The sequence below is a fragment of the Daphnia magna genome, linkage group LG7 (assembly GCF_020631705.1).
Source record: "Daphnia magna isolate NIES linkage group LG7, ASM2063170v1.1, whole genome shotgun sequence".
NCBI lineage: Eukaryota > Metazoa > Arthropoda > Branchiopoda > Diplostraca > Daphniidae > Daphnia > Daphnia magna.
This window is the reverse complement of record NC_059188.1, coordinates 342925-359054: the sequence shown is the minus strand read 5'-3', so window position 1 is coordinate 359054 and position 16130 is coordinate 342925. Positions and strand designations below refer to the sequence as shown.

At 40.3% G+C, this 16130-nt stretch overlaps 6 protein-coding genes across 9 annotated transcripts in view; 3 read left to right on the top strand and 3 right to left on the bottom strand.

Annotated features, from left to right (window-relative positions):
* Positions 1 to 10036, bottom strand: part of LOC116927236 — a 20959-nt gene extending 10923 nt beyond the window's left edge. Inside the window, exons 1-2 of the mRNA XM_045176991.1 lie at positions 9747 to 10036; positions 9544 to 9617 (exon numbers count right to left, since the gene is read on the bottom strand). The gene's annotated coding sequence lies outside the window, so the exon portion shown is untranslated. The remainder of the gene's footprint in view (positions 1 to 9543; positions 9618 to 9746) is intronic.
* Positions 2086 to 3622, top strand: LOC123474638 (sulfotransferase 1C3-like). The gene is made up of 7 exons (XM_045176958.1): positions 2086 to 2335; positions 2416 to 2515; positions 2577 to 2733; positions 2803 to 2929; positions 3003 to 3097; positions 3172 to 3352; positions 3417 to 3622. Exons 1-7 carry the CDS (start codon positions 2101 to 2103, stop codon positions 3539 to 3541), a joined length of 1020 nt encoding a protein of 339 aa, XP_045032893.1. The 5' UTR covers positions 2086 to 2100; the 3' UTR covers positions 3542 to 3622.
* Positions 3866 to 5447, top strand: LOC116927126 (sulfotransferase 1E1). Its single transcript, XM_045176963.1, has 7 exons — positions 3866 to 4116; positions 4192 to 4291; positions 4354 to 4510; positions 4566 to 4692; positions 4769 to 4863; positions 4926 to 5106; positions 5172 to 5447. The coding sequence occupies exons 1-7, from the start codon at positions 3894 to 3896 to the stop codon at positions 5294 to 5296; spliced, it is 1008 nt and encodes a 335-aa protein (XP_045032898.1). The 5' UTR covers positions 3866 to 3893; the 3' UTR covers positions 5297 to 5447.
* LOC116927094 (sulfotransferase 1C3) lies at positions 6457 to 7974 on the top strand (the record flags this gene model as incomplete). The annotated part of the gene is given in 7 exon segments (XM_032934084.2): positions 6457 to 6700; positions 6781 to 6880; positions 6942 to 7098; positions 7156 to 7282; positions 7356 to 7450; positions 7524 to 7704; positions 7769 to 7974. Coding segments are annotated over 7 exon segments (1014 nt in total). The 3' UTR covers positions 7894 to 7974.
* Positions 10037 to 10338: 302 nt separating the features above from the next.
* On the bottom strand, positions 10339 to 13948 carry LOC116927162 (dehydrogenase/reductase SDR family member 4). 4 transcript variants are annotated; one of them, XM_045176978.1, is made up of 12 exons: positions 13634 to 13948; positions 13484 to 13571; positions 13204 to 13378; positions 13090 to 13135; positions 12286 to 12352; positions 11787 to 11934; positions 11506 to 11667; positions 11187 to 11442; positions 10977 to 11126; positions 10771 to 10911; positions 10650 to 10705; positions 10339 to 10577 (listed from the first exon to the last, which is right to left on the bottom strand). In XM_045176978.1, exons 7-12 carry the CDS (start codon positions 11655 to 11657, stop codon positions 10463 to 10465), a joined length of 870 nt encoding a protein of 289 aa, XP_045032913.1. In that variant the 5' UTR covers positions 11658 to 11667; positions 11787 to 11934; positions 12286 to 12352; positions 13090 to 13135; positions 13204 to 13378; positions 13484 to 13571; positions 13634 to 13948; the 3' UTR covers positions 10339 to 10462. The 4 variants fall into 4 exon arrangements, with proteins under 4 accessions (XP_045032913.1, XP_045032914.1, XP_045032916.1 ...); XM_045176979.1 differs by having other exon boundaries at positions 11802 to 11934; XM_045176981.1 differs by lacking the exons at positions 12286 to 12352; positions 13090 to 13135; positions 13204 to 13378; positions 13484 to 13571; positions 13634 to 13948 and having other exon boundaries at positions 11787 to 11938.
* A 286-nt stretch (positions 13949 to 14234) lies between these two features.
* Positions 14235 to 15946, bottom strand: LOC116927163 (dehydrogenase/reductase SDR family member 4). Its single transcript, XM_032934157.2, has 6 exons — positions 15548 to 15946; positions 15212 to 15470; positions 14994 to 15143; positions 14782 to 14922; positions 14653 to 14708; positions 14235 to 14577 (listed from the first exon to the last, which is right to left on the bottom strand). Exons 1-6 carry the CDS (start codon positions 15712 to 15714, stop codon positions 14463 to 14465), a joined length of 888 nt encoding a protein of 295 aa, XP_032790048.1. The 5' UTR covers positions 15715 to 15946; the 3' UTR covers positions 14235 to 14462.
* Between the last annotated feature and the right edge of the window lie 184 nt (positions 15947 to 16130).

Here is a 16130-nt window from a genome sequence, read left to right as displayed (position 1 = left end):
CCTAGTTTCGCAAGCCTGCGACTGAAAAAGAAGAAACAAAATGGCAAACCTCGTACCTGCATTGTCGGCGCAGTGACCGGCTCTGCGCCAATGGTCGAGGTCTTTTCTGTTCTCGTAAGTCAAGACGGCGCTAGAAACTCGTTCTACTGGCTCATTTCTGCGTTGAGCGACATCGCTAAAGTGATTCGTTCGTCATGTAGTATCCATTATGACCAGGGCCGATGGCTTCGCCATTCTTCGAATTGCTTGGACCCTCTATAAAGGTAGAGAAAGGACGACAAACGTTAAATTGAAGCTGAAGATCACATCCTCTAATGGCAACGACCACAACATCAATCCAGTAATGTTTCTCGAACTGACGGACAGATTGTTTTTTTACAACGTATATGCTTAAACATAAAAAAATGTGGAAGAAAAACAAAAAAAAAACAAAAAACAACCGTCTCTTTTAGCTAAGAGGCCCAACTTCGTCTCGTCGACATTTTGCCTCATGAAAAAGCAAATGGCTGCAAGGAGAAGAAGCCATTGGGAGCGAATTAATTCAACGACGAACGATGGGGGATAATCAATGAATGCGAAAAACGACTTTACTTTTATCTTTCTTCCTTCATTTTAACGGATCGCTAACGTCAGCAGGGGCAACTCCCACTACGGCATCTACTGGTGGGAGTTAAATTGGTTCATCACCGAACGAGGAAATACATCAGGTTCATCCTCACGCCAAGAGCCACGACATGAAACGAGGTTATTGGTAGCCACTATGAAACGAGAAACGAAAAGTGCTATACCTTCTTCGTCTTTAGATTATAAACAGAAGGGGAAGAACAAAAAAGCCCAAACGCAGGCTGTTTGGGTCGCATCTGTTTGGATGGCGCACGCTGTTTGTGCCCAATTGGCAGCCGACTGGTCCCAATCCTTCCTGTCTACTCTGTCTACTACTCCACATTACTTTTACAACCATCCAGTGGTCGCAGTTCAACAAAAGGGGCCCGTTTTCCACCGAAATCCTGACGCGCTCATGTTGGATGGCGATGCCATCGTGTCCGCCCTGCGACGAGAAATCAAAGGTATTGCAGTTCGCTACTACATTCGAAAATGTCACCGTGGACTACGACGTCGAGGTAACTCCGAGGTCTCGCTCTTGCAATTGTGCAACGCTTTTGCAATCTAAGAATCTTATGACTCAAGCTTTGGCTGCCACAAAGGCAAGGCTTAATGGCTTGACTACTCATTTTGGAGGTAAAATATCCGAATCAAATCAAAACAAAACACTCACAATAATGAACTCACAAAAAATGCCTTTTCAGCGAGTATTAGGCCAACGTCAATCAACAAAATGCCCGACTGTTGCGCAGAATTAAAACAACTTGGATACACAAACAGCGGCATCTTCTTCGTCAAGGAACGAACGTGAATTTCGTAATGAACTTTCGATGGCAAATGTGTCGCCATAATCAAATAGTTCGCAACGTTTGCCTCATTCATCATCCCGTTTAATAATCATCGTCTGAGGTACAACTGCTTCTGGTCAAAAATAAAACGGCCTGTCAGCTTTCTGTGGCTGACTGAAATTCGATTAGCAACCACCAGAGTAGGAGAAAACTGGTACGAAGCGGACGCAACAAGATAAAGCTCGTCACGCGGTTCCAATGGGCCGAGCATTTTCGGATGATAAAAAATATTTACAATTGGATATGAATTCGGTACGACTTGCATAAACTGGGGCGGCAACGCGCACGTGTGCAACAAAAAATCGAGAACATACAAGTCGCGTTCGGATGATCACCGACAGGCACACACACATCGAGAAATGAATTAAGGATATCAAGACACGCAAGCACGCAAGACGCAATAACAAAGGCTTAGAGTGTGATTTTCCCACTCGCGTCATGTAATGTCAATAGCGCGTTTGAAATGTCCATTTCCTTGTTTTATTATCCTACCAACCGCCCGTCTGGTGCTGCGTCGATTCAAGACACAATCTTTAAACGTGTGATAAAGGTGTGACTTGAAGGCGGTAACCAGCTGTGACGCGTAACAGCAATCAAGAAATATAAAAGGTTGCCCACAACGTCGCGAAAGAGCGAACCTTCAAGCACAATGTCGAAACAGGTCCAAACCAAAGAGCATCGCCAACTTCCCGTCAAGTTCAGCGTCATTCCCGAGACGACGCAGAGTCCTTTCAAGGACCTCTTTCCCGCCTACAGCGAAGGTCTGGTGCAGGGTGAACCCGGTAACTTTGTCTACCACCCGCTGTACGGAGCCAACGCAGACAAGTTCTACAACTTCCCCATCCGCAAAGATGACGTCTGGATCCGCACCTTCCCCCGATCAGGTACAGAACCGATCATTTTAAATACATTTGAAACCAATAAAATAAACAGTTGGGCGTGAATTTGAAATTGTGTGGCGCAGGAACGACGTGGACTTCCGAATTGGCTTGGCTCATTATGAACGATTGCAATTTCGATGAGGCCAACAAAGTTCCATTGACTGTTCGTTCACCCAACATCGAGTCAGTTGAATCATTTTCCAAAATTCCCATTGATTTGATGTTAATTTAATTCGATCCGCAGCACATGTTACGCCACCAACTGGGAAGCTAAAGCGACGGCAGAATTAAAAGACGCTTTGCCAACGTTGGACAAAATGGCCGATTTGCCTTCACCGCGAGTCCTGAAAAGCCACTTGCCCGCCTACCTACTCCCGCCAGATTTGCTAGACACTTGCAAGGTATTTAAAGACATTCGCGACAAAACAGATTTAAATGGAGCACAAAGTTGAATTATTTTTATTGTTAAGGTCATTTACGTGGCTCGCAACCCAAAAGACGCTATCGTCTCCTTCTACTATTTCCATCAAATGGTCAAATTCTTCCAATTCACAGGGACGTTGGAACAATTCGCCGAATACTTTATGCAAAACAAGCGTAAGTGATACTCAATTAATAGAAAACAAAATATTTGGGCAAAGATGTTGATGATTTGGGATTTTCTCCACAGTTGTATGGACACCTTACTTTCCTATTGTGCTCGATGCTTGGGCCAAAAAGGACCACCCAAATTTGCTCTTCCTCTTCTACGAAGACATGAAAAAGGTAAACAAATCTTGGGCAACCACCTACTTTTCAGGACATTAAGGAGTCATTCAAAATGTCTTACTCGTCAATAGGACATCAGGAAAGAAATCAAGAAAATTGCCGCCTTTTTGAACAAAACTCTGACACCAGAGCAGATTGAGAAATTGGTCGATCACGTCAAGGTGGACAATTTTTCAAAGAACGCGTCAGTCAACATGACGATGGAAATCAAATCCGGTTTTACCAACGAAGGTCATTCCTTCGTTCGCAAAGGTAAATTTGAGCAAGAGTCTCGAATTCATTTAACAGCAAATTAAACATTTTAAAACTCAAAAAGGCAAAACGGGCGACTGGAAAAATCATTTCAGCCCGGAATTGAACAGCCGGATCGACGCGTGGATCGAAAAGAATTTAGCCGGCAGCGATTTGAAATTCGTCACTGAACTAGAAGAACAAGATTGAACGTGTCAATAAAGAATCAAACCGTTGAATGTTGGACGCAATTCAAATAACTTGGATCGCAATACAAACTCGTTTGATTATTTCCATTTTCAAACTCGTTTCTGGCTTACATTCTCGTATCTGTCGCGAATCACAACACGTTAAACGAATCAAAAATGGACGGGGGCTGTAGAGTCCTTTTAAATCCAGTCAAAGCTATTAAAGCCATAAAAAAATTTACAAGCGCGCGCTAATCCACAAAGTCTATAGACTACAAATAATTAATTCCTTTTTTTTTTATCAGATTACACGTTTCGTATCGTCTCCCCCCCCCCCAAAAAAAAAATCAGTTCATTTGCATTTACTCTGCGTCATGTCGACCAAAGATCCAGTCGATTATCCGTTTACCTTCAGCGTTATACCAGAGACCCTCCAGAGTCCATTTAAGGAACTCTTTCCATCCTACCGGGAAGGTCTCGTGAGCAGTGAGCCGGGCAATTTCGTTTACCACCCGCTGTACAGCAAAAACGCGCACGAGTTTTATCATTTCGGCATCCGCAACGACGACGTTTGGATCCGGACATTTCCCAGATCAGGTAAATTGAGAATTCTTCAGAATAGTTTCAACAGATCAAATCGAATTTTTGAAAAATGGCAAACAAAAACACAAGGAACAACGTGGACTTCGGAATTGATTTGGTTGATGATGAACGATTGCAACTTTGACGTAGCCAATCAGATTCCTTTAACTATTCGTGCGCCGAATATCGAGTAAGTTTAGACACTTGCATTTGATCAGATGCCTCGCACTCAAATCTCTTTCGTTTGAACAGCACGTGTTACGCGACCAATTCCGAATCGATGGCTTCTCAAGGCTTCTCTTCAACTGTTCCGACATTAGAAAAATTGGCTGAATTGCCTTCGCCCAGAGTCTTGAAAAGCCATTTGCCACTTTACCTGTTGCCACCTGGTCTATTAGACAGTTGCAAGGTGCTTTACGCAATTCGAGTTTAGACTTGTTTCATTCAAATCGATTGTACCTCAGGTGATTTACGTCGCTCGGAATCCCAAAGATGCCCTAGTCTCTTTTTACTATTTCCATCACATGGTGAAATTCTTTCAATTTACGGGAACGTTGGAGCAATTCGCTGAATATTTCATTCAAAGCAAACGTAAGTTGCTTGGAAAAATCTCCAAAATTCAAAAAAACAAAAAACAAAATACGAATATTCACGCCCCGGTTTCTAGTCATGTGGACTCCGTACTTCTCATCGGTACTCGATGCCTGGGCGAATAGACATCACCCGAATATGCTCTTCCTCTTTTTCGAAGATATGAAAAAGGTACGATTTTTGGAAAATCTTGTAATCACTTTGAAAATGTTTCAAGTAAACTTGGATACTAGGACATCAGGAAGGAAATCAGAAAAATGTGCAGCTTTTTGAACAAACAATTGAGCGACGAACAAATCGAGACATTGGTGGAACATGTCAAGGTGGACAATTTCGCCAAAAACAAGTCCGTTAATTTAACTGTGGAAATCGAGTCTGGTTTGCTCAACAAAGGGCATTCGTTTGTCCGCAAAGGTTAAACTATTAAAACAATTCCATGTAAATGGGTATTTTAAAAAAGAGTAATTCAATTGATTAAGGCAAAACGGGCGACTGGAAAAACCATTTCAGTCCGGAACTCAACAGTCGCATAGACCAATGGATCGAAGATAATTTGGCAGGAAGCGATTTGAAATTCGTCACCGAGCTCGAGCAACAAGATTGAAAACTTCCCAACTTCGAAAATGAGATCACACCTCCAATTTTAAATGCACGATTGATAAGAAAATGTAGCGCCGTTTATGGTACCCAACAGAGCCCACATTTAATCCTCTGTTACACTCGATGAACTCGAATAAAAATGAAAACACACCTGGGATACACGTCACATTGGGATTTTACTAAAACCGAATTATGTTTGATTGCGTCTTTGGAAAAGTAAAGATCATTTAAGTTCTGGACAAAGTTCAGCGACAAGCCCTTCGCAACAGAAGGGCGTCTCCCAATCGAAATCCACGCACTTGCTCCGCTAAACCCACGAGCAGTTAAATAAAAAAAAAAAAAAAAAAAAAAAAAAAGTTGCATGGCAACCACCCCCTCCCGCCCAACCTTTCAATTTCACCATAGGTGAACGTGGCAAGCCTCTTGATTTAAAAAAAAAAAAAAAAGGGAGATGATATCGTTGTAGACAGGCCGTATGAAATATCGCATAATCTATTAATCACACTGGGGATTTAGAAGGAGCCAACACACACACACACAAAAACAAAACCCATCAGATAAAACTGGAATAAACCAACGGACGCTTGATGTTTACCAAAGCAACACAAATATTCCAGCCACCGTTTTCGTAATCAGCCATGTTTTTTTCGAGAGTCAAATCACTTGGATAAACCCACAAAAAAAAACATGTTGGTTTATGCTATCAATTACGTCAATTTCGAATAATGTCCGCAACATTTAAATCAAATTCAACGCTTGTCTCAAACTCGAAACTGCCACAAATGCGAATGGCAAACCAAAGATGTTTACGAGTTAAAGCCAAAAAACATGTAAATTTAAATGTTTATCATATGCGAAACAAGAGTAACACGTGGACGGTGCTCAGGTTTTGGTCAATCAAAAGGTCTCGAGTTTTGGTTATCTCTATCAACAGGAAAGAAAAAGAAGAAAAAAAAAAACCCAAAAGTAAAGCCTTGCAAGATGTGGAACGCGCTACGGGTACAACCTTTACACGAGCGCAGTCTCCAATACAAAACGACCAAATCAACCGCTATTTCTTTTATCAGTTCGTTTGTCTAAGACTTATCGCGCAGGAGGGCTCGATCGGGTAGAAATAGGGCAGCACAGCCTCCATACCCCGCCGTTTCACGTAGATCAATCAGACCCATCGCAGTCGTCATGTCTTCCAACGAACAAGGAAAGCGCGATTTCTCATACACTTTCAGCGTCATACCAGAGACCCTTCAGAGTCCGTTCAAGGAACTCTTCCCGGCCTACCACGAAGGTCTCGTTGAAAGCCATCCGGGTAACTTTGTCTACCACCCGCTGTACGGAGCCAACGCTCGCAAGTTTTACGACTTTCCCATCCGCAAAGATGACGTCTGGATCCGCACCTTCCCCCGTTCAGGTACAGAACCGATCATTTCGAATACATTTGAAACCAATAAAATAAACAGTTTAACGTGAATTTGAAATTGTGTGGCGCAGGAACGACGTGGACTTCCGAATTGGCTTGGCTCATTATGAACGACTGCAATTTCGAGGAGGCCAACAAACTTCCATTGACTGTTCGTTCGCCCAACATCGAGTCAGTTGAATCATTTTCCAGAATTCCCATTGATTTGATGTTAATTTAATTTGATCCGCAGTACATGTTACGCCACCAACTGGGAAGCTAAAGCAACGGCAGAATTAAAAGACGCTTTGCCAACGTTGGATAAAATGGATCTCTTGACTTCACCGCGAGTGCTAAAGAGCCATTTGCCCGCCTACTTGTTGCCTCCTGGCCTTTTGGACACTTGCAAAGTAATTGGAGATGATCATTGATGGTAATGACTTTGCTGATTCTATTCTATGTTGCAGGTGATTTACGTGGCTCGCAATCCAAAAGACGCCATCGTTTCCTTCTACTATTTCCACCAACTGGTCAAATTCTTCCAATTCAATGGAACTTTGGAACAATTCGCTGAATACTTTATGCAAAACAAGCGTAAGTGAATTTCAATTTACAGACAACAGAATATTTGAAAGAAAGGTTCAAGTTTTGGGATTTTTCTCTGCAGTTGTTTGGACTCCGTACTTCCCTACTGTCCTTGATGCTTGGGCCAATAAGGATCACCCAAATATGCTCTTCCTCTTCTACGAAGACATGAAAAAGGTAAACAATCTTGGGCAATCACCTACTTTTCAGGACATTAAGGAGTCACTCAAAATGTCTTACTCGTCAATAGGATATCAGGAAAGAAATCAAGAAAATTGCTGCCTTTTTGAACAAAACTCTGACCCCAGAGCAGATTGAGAAATTGGTCGATCACGTCAAGGTGGACAACTTTTCAAAGAACGCGTCAGTCAACATGTCGATGGAAGTCAAATCGGGTTTCACCAACGAAGGCCATTCCTTCGTTCGCAAAGGTAAATTTGAGCAAGAGTCTCGAATTCATTTAACAGCAAATCAAACATTTTAAAACTCAAAAAGGCAAAACGGGCGACTGGAAAAATCATTTCAGCCCGGAATTGAACAGCCGAATCGACGCGTGGATCGAAAAGAATTTAGCTGGAACCGATTTGAAATTCGTCACTGAACTCGAGCAACAAGATTAAAAGAAAACAACATCGATCCCCCCAACCCCCTCTATCGTCAAAGGGTTTTTAAAAACAATACACATTTTTTCAATGTCCAAACTGCTTGTTTTCTTCTTCTCAACAAGGGCAATGTTACCAACTAGTATTCAAACACAGTCGACGGCAATTCAACTATCGATTTGAACTGCAGTCGACTTTATTGCGATAAAAATAAAGACTTTAAACACCAATTTGATAAACAAAAAACAAAACAACAATAACAGAAGGATTTCGGACACATTTACACTACACGAAAAAAGCTTTAACTGATATGATTGCTTCTCAAACTTTTGTTAAACAAATTGTTATCAGCTGACATCAATTTGGGTTTTTACGCTGTTTTCTAAATCCAAGACAAAGGCTAATGGAGAATGTTCTGAAGCAATGGACGATTGGGTCGCGACAACAAACCAGATAGAATATTACAAAATCTTTATACCGAATAACCTCTCAAAAACTTAATGTTTCAAAAAATGGGGTCTTGTGCCGTCACGCAGTTGTGAAATTTCATTTGATGCTGACCAAAGATAATGAAGTGTCAAACTCCTTAAACTGGGCTAAATGCGTGGGATTGACCGTTCGTTTGTTGAAACACAAATTTTTCTCTAATAATTACTTTTCCGTGATTCGATTTAAAACGTTTCGTTAATAGTATAGTTGACGTTTGTGACAGAGCTCATCATTTACCCGTTGATGCAGAGAGGTCTTAGTTAATTATGCGCCCGTGGCCATTTTGCCTGACGCCGTAGCCCGGAATTTACAACGAACGACAAGAGGAGAGTTTTATAATCTTCAAAATGTTGACGCATAGTTATAAAAGTCTCAAAGATAATTGATTGATGTCATTCAGACCGTCTCTCTTAATGCTGATAAAAAGAAAAGCTTGAAAAGAGAAAGATCAATGGCGTCCATCAGGAAGGAGGAACACATAGAAAGAACTCAAATGATCCTCTGATCGGATTAGACAAATCAACACCAATTTCAGACTTTGGATTAAGTTTTTTTCTTCAGTCAATTGGGTTTTCCCATTGGGATGTGTTCACGTTTTACCAGAGTGGCCATGAAAATCTTGAGAGAATCAATGAGTACAAGTGAATGACGGCACAACTAGCCTCATCATACAACACAAAAAAGATGAAAGACTTTATCTGCAGTATAAAGTCTAAATACACGTGCCGTACCGGCTAGACGATTCTCGTGTGTTCGCGTGAGGGACATAATTTATACGTTTACCTATAGCTTTGCCAAAGCCAACGCTGGTCTCGATTTCCAGACTGATAGTCGTGAAATGTCCTCAATTAGACTTGAGGGTTTCAAAGACTAACAAGACCTCATTTGAATGCTCACAAAAAAAAACCAATATTTACAGTAGGTTATGAACTAGAAACTGTACAAGGATGGAAGTCGTTGGACAAGCCAATGCTTAAATCAATAGAAAAAAACCTTGAATCCCCTCTGACATACTATGTGTCCTTGTTACATCAATAACAGACCAAACTATCAAGTCATCAACAGGGTAAAGATTACAACTTCCACAACACAGCCCTACCATTAAAAAACAGCCTTGACACAATGGGAAAATCAGGTGTTGGGAATTGGGTTAAGATATCATGAAACGTCAATTCCTACCTTGTTTTGGAGACTTGCAGGTCAAAGAGGTGTGTCATCATTGTCAGCAATACCTCATTGGGAAAGCACATCTCCTGTAATCATATACAAACAAGAATAATTCTATACACTTTTACAAACTGATTGAACAATGTACGGGTGCATGAGGACTTTTGCAATAAAGAATTAGTATTCATTGTGACCCCTTTGGCTAAATGCAATACCTTTATGGACCACGTGATTCGTTTGATGTCGAACATTGGTGTCACATTAAACGGCGATACATTTTCAGAAATCAAAGGCTCTTCAGTATTAATAATGGAATTTTTGCAATGACAGGCAAACAAGCAATGGCAGACTTGTTGGTTTTTAGTCTTAGTGAGTCAGTTTTATCAAACGAAAGTGTTAAGTTCCATTCGAAATGCATCGGGAAAATACAACTCGTAACGCATTCGATTTCCAAAAGCACTTTGTCACTGATTCATTGCTTGTCTCTTGTCTGGCCATCATTGGCCATTTTCCCGCCTAAAAACATATTCCATCTGGTGACGAACACGCACTGCCATCTTTGTGCAAAATAAGCAAATAAATAATAATAAATGACTGGAAAATAACGAAAAACAAAATAAATGTAAGCAAATTTTTAAAAAGCGGTCAAAGGACAAACTCCAAAACGGAGAGGTTTAAAAATTATCTTTCAAACACATACACATCGAAGTCAAACCATTTCAAGTAGGTGCCCCCCATTAGCTGCTGTATATGCTTGTTGAATGGAGCCCAAATGGCTCATTAAATGAATCAGTTTTTGCTTGAAAATTGAAGAAAGATACTTTATTCTCTTGAGTCTTAATTTGCTCACAAAACTTCACGGAAATGTTTAAAGTCTGGCAAATAATAATAAATCGAACATGTGGAATGATACAACGAAAAATAGAGGCGGTTAGAAATTGGATTGCATTCCTCCAGCAGCAACAATGTTGCTTCCGGTAATGTACGACGCGTCATCCGATGCCAAAAAAGCAGCTAAGCCCGCCATTTCTTCGGGTTTTCCGTTTCTGGAGTGAGCACAAAATATTCGTGATTAAATATATCAAATACACCCATGATATTTTCTGTCTGTAAAATACCTTCGCATTGGGCAGTTGTGATACATGAGTGTTGGGGTCCTCTTGTCGTTGGTAATCTAAATGCAGAAATGGACGTTTTCATTTCAATTAACTAACGGGCAAAGGGCAAGCAAATCCTTACCACATCGCCGAATCGGGTTTCAATGAGACCAGGGCAAATAGAATTAACGCGAATTCCTCTGGTACCCAATTCCATCGACAACAATTTGGTTACACCCAGTAGAGCAGTTTTGCTCAAAGCGTAAGCTCCAGTAAAGTCAATCTACCCCCGAAGAATCAGAATAAAAATGAATTCAACGTGAATATTAAGAAGAGCTTTAATTTTACAGCGAAATTCGGGAGATAGCCGCCAATGGAAGAAATGAAAATGATTGATCCTTTTCCTCTCTTCTCCATGTGAGGAATAGCTTCCTTGGCTAGGAAAAACGAAGCCTTGACGTTGACGTCAAAGATCTTGTCCCAAACTTGTTCGGTGCACTGATTAAACAAAGAAAATGAGAAGAACTGAACAGAGAACCATGGCTTTTACGATCCAACCTTTAAAAGACGTCCGGAATCCGGATTAACGGCAGCGTTGGATATCAGAATATCAAATCCACCAAATTCAGCGGCTGTCGACTCAATCAACCTGTGACGGTCTTCCTTGACACCCGCGTGACAAACCATTCCACTGGCAGACAGACCTTCATTTTTCAGTTTCTCGAGCGCAGCATCGACATTTTTCTGGTTACGACTGCTAATCACAACATGAGCTCCATCTGCTGCCAAACGCTGTGCCATGGCAAATCCAATTCTGATTCAAAAGCACAATAAGTAAAAATACCAGAAAGGACAATTAATTTTGGTGTAATATTACCCGTCAGTTGATGCTGTAATAACAGCTACTCTACCCTGCAGGGATCTCCTCTGACGAGCCAGTTCGACGGCTGTGGTCATTTGCCTGACATCTTGCCCAGCAATTGGAGACAGAAGAATGCGACGAGACAATAGAGTTGCGTTTTTCAGCATCCTGAATGATCTGTGTGGAGTTGTACGACAGTCAATTGTTAATAATTTGAAAAGTGTGGCTGCTTTTGACTTTTTTAGCCGCTGCTTATATACAAGAGAAGCTGAGAAAATGATGGAATGATAAGGAACCTTATCAGCAAAGACCTCTTGTGTTTCCATTGGTTCACCAACTGGACGTGTACCAAAGTTGAGCAGATCGTTCTGCTACAAGGGTTATTTGGATTTCCCCAAAAGATGTGCACGCGCCGTTCTCATTGTCCGTGAAAACCCCTAGATACTGACATAATCAACGAAAAAATTAATTAACAGGTGACTTAACAGGCTAGACTCTATGGCGATAGGGACGAGGCAGTGTCCATAAGTAGTAGTAACATGAGCTTTTAACTTATCTGATGGAAAACTCAAGGCCGCTTGCAAAATTTTTTACAGCTAATTTTTGGACAGGAAAATCAACTTTACTGTAACGTGGTGTTCCGTTATTTTGTCAAAAAAACCACGTATCTTTATTGTAAGGCATTAGGGTGAAATGTATATGGAGCATCCATACTGCATAAGCCAGCTGTTTTGACGCAGTTCTGACGTGAAGCTGCCGGCTTGTCAATGATATTACAAAATGTGGTTTGCCTACCTTGGTTGGACGAATCGTAGATAGAGGCGTGGCTGTCATAGTCATCACCAATTCAAGTTGGGAAAACCTGCTCCAATGTTTATCCGAAAAGAAGATTAGGTTTCAAGGACATGACACAATTGAAGTGCACTAACTCATTGACTAGCAGACAATTAAAAAGCTGGATAAATAAAAACGGCTCATGACTATAATGCTAAAACTACTAGGGGATCAAGGAATCAAAATAATTTTTAAAAATACGATGAGTCAGAAATACGTAATCGAGGCATACATTAATCAATAACTTGTATCGCCCACACATTTTTTGTTTGTTTAATTTCTATCTGAGGACTTGGAAGGAAAAGATTTAGTCACGTGATCGAATCCACCCATTTTCCACATCTTGTAGATGTAAACACCTCAAGATACTTTTAATGTGGCCTGGGGAAAAGTAGATAAGCTTTTTACCTTTGCTTTCTTTGCAAAATTCTGAACTCAATACATTTGAGTACAATGAGATTCAATAGTTTCAATAACAAAGTCTGTTCCAGTCAATCACCAACCCCTTTTCTCGAATCCCCGCCTACATTACTTGTTAGCTCCTCCCCTCCGCATCAAATTGTCAACTTCTATTCATTTTCCACCATGATTTTGGGAAATGGCTTAGATGAGGAGGAGCTACGTGTAGTACATTAGTCGAGTAACGAAAAGATGAGGTTGGCGGATGTCTAGAACACATTTTGTTCACGTGATCACATCTTTTCATTTCTATTGCTTGCCGAGCTAATAGTTTAAAAAATTCAACAAACAGTGAATTCGACTCACCAGCTCCAGGGGCCATGCACATTCGTGAATTTCCCTTCCATAAAGTCTGCAGAAAATAGTATTTTTTAATTTATTAGTTTAATCTTTTAAGGGGATAGTAAAGTTTGCTTTTACCAATGTCATTTACATGCCTCTATCTTCTATGTATACATACTTCGGTCGGATGTTATCGACGTTGTTATCTTGAACGACGGAAAATACATGCGCAGTTTTCCTTCACGTCATAAAGTCCAAACAAGTGTAACGCGGGGCGCCAAGGGAACCCGAGACGTAAAAGAAAAGATTGTTTCTAAATAGGGAAACTGCTTTTTATTAATTATGTGCAGTACTAATTCTATAAGGTATTTAATGTTCATGTCATGTTCATATATCATTCAAACAATGCATTCGATACCTTTGTCCATGGTTCCTCATTCAATAGATGAAGGATTCTATCCAAAGGCTTCCTATCATAATTCTGTAGATGTGTCACACTTCCTGACCTAAAGGCAAATAGGAAGAATTTTGTACTCGGTAAACATGGATTATGCAAACAAAGAATTACCAGTTGTATGATGCAATCCATGATGTTCAATTAATTCCCATTGGCACATCCCAAATATTTTTTTTCATAAGAAAATCAATATTCCTGGCAATTACATTCATTAGAAAATGATGAATCATTAGCTGTTGTCTTTTTTTCTCTTTTAAATAATGATTAGTATCCTGCTGCATCTGGGAATCTATTTTGTGAGCTGTGAGTAGGGTGAGAGCAAAATATTTTAAAAATAAACTAACAAAGATAACATCATACTGGCACAGATTACGAAGTATGGGAAAACAAACGTTCACTAAACTCATAAGAAGCGTTTGAATGGCATGCCACCCACGTTTTCGCACTGCTTTTCGACCTTAAATCCTCAGCCATCTAGCGACAAATGATTGCAGCACACAAACGAATTTCAAATCCAAACTACCCCCACTTTTAAAAAACTTACTATAAATTGAATCTTAGCATAATGATCAATGAAAGTAAAATAAGAATCCACCAAGAAGTAATAAAAAAAAACAAATATTACAAGTTATATCGATATCAACCAAAGACGAGATCTGAAAAGTGAAAATTTTCCATGGGAGTTATTTGAAAAAAAAAAAGTCAAACAGAATGATAAGTATGCTCATGTAATTGCCAAAAAATATCAACAACCATGAGGTGCAAAAGGAGATCAACTGGTTTGATCTACAAAATTTTTATCTGTTGAAAACCAATATTATTGCAATACCGAACAAAGTAGACCTTGTTCAGATTAAACCTATTATTTTTTATACTGTATCTGGAAGACAACAGTAGATTAAGTTAATGCTGAACCTTAATGCCATGGCGAAATCGATGGCTACAACGAGGAGTGAAGTCCACCAGCAGCAACGATATTGCTTCCAGTTATGTACGACGAGTCATCGGATGCTAAAAACGATGCCAAACCAGCCATTTCTTCCGGTGTCCCATTTCTGTATGTCAATAAGTACAATCAATTAAGTAATCCAATTTCACAAGACTCTAACGTCATATGTTCTCTCAGATACCTTTGGAGCGGACAATTTCGTTGAATAACTTGTTGAGCTCGTTCATCGCTGGCAATCTAAAGACGCAATATCCAGTTTTGGCATATCAAATTGGATTTATCTAATATTCTAATTCTAATTTGATAATACCGCAGAACCAAAGCGGGTGTCAACTAAACCAGGGGCGATGCAGTTCACACGAATTCCTCTTGGGCCTAATTCAATAGCCATTAATTTGGTCAAGGCCAGGAGAGCCGTTTTGCTGAGTGCGTACGCTCCCATGAACTCAATCTAAATAAACGATAAGAGATGTTTAAAAATAGGGTCTTTTTATTCGAAGAAAGCTTACGATTGGCACTTACTGCGTAGTTTGGAATAAATCCCACAATCGACGAGTTGAAAATGATGGATGCTTTACCTCTCTTCTCCATGTAGGGAAGAGCTTCTTTGGCCAGGAAAAAACAAGACTTGAAGTTGACGGAGAATATCTTATCCCACACATCTTCGGTGCACTACGCGAGGTTTCAGACAAGTGTGGTTAGTAGTAGTAAAAATAATTAAGAAAGATGTCTACGATTACTTTCATAAGGCGTCCACCTCCACCTGGATTAACGGCAACATTCGATACCAAAATATCGAATCCTCCAAAGTCAGCGACTGTTTTAGCAATCAATTTTTCACGATCTTCCTTGACACCTGCGTGGCAAACCATTCCGGAAGCAGAGAAACCTTGGCTTTTCAGTTTCTCGAGCGCCGCATCGACATTTTCCTGATTCCGACTGCTGATGACAACGTGAGCTCCGTCTAACGCCATACGTTGGGCCATTGCAAATCCAATTCTATCATTAAAAAACAAAACAAAAAAAAACAATTATTAAATAATGATTGCAATTATTTTTGATAATTTCAAACAAACCCCTCAGTTGACGCGGTCAGGACAGCCACTCGACCCTGGAGGGATCTTCTCTGACGCGCTATTTCAGCGTAAGTACTGAGCTGCTTGGCACATTGGAGGGTGCTAGAAGTGCCACAAAAAGGCGCAAGGGCCCGGTGGGATAATAGAACCGTAGTTTTCAGCAACATGGTAATGTCAGCAACTGCTTCTCAGCAACAAGTCAAGCTCGTCTATTTTGGGCTGACTCTCATTTGCCTGTTAGAGCTTTTATAGACAAATGGCGAAAGGCTTGTAAATAGAAGATAAGCGATAAAGCGTTAATATGAGAAAAACCCATTGGAGTAAAAATAGAATTAAGCTAATGGTAAGCAAAGCAGACAATTTCCACATCAAACAATTGATAAAAGTAGCTAGCAACGAAAATGAGAGTTGAATCGTAACGGTTTGATTAATCAAATAGCGACGTCACTTACAAAAGAAAAGACAATTTTCGGACAAGAAAGACATCGTATTTGACATTTTACGTATAAAATTAATTTGCAAAAAAAAAAACCCCAAATATAATAGTAATTACTAATGAAACACGAAATGGAAATGCAGACAA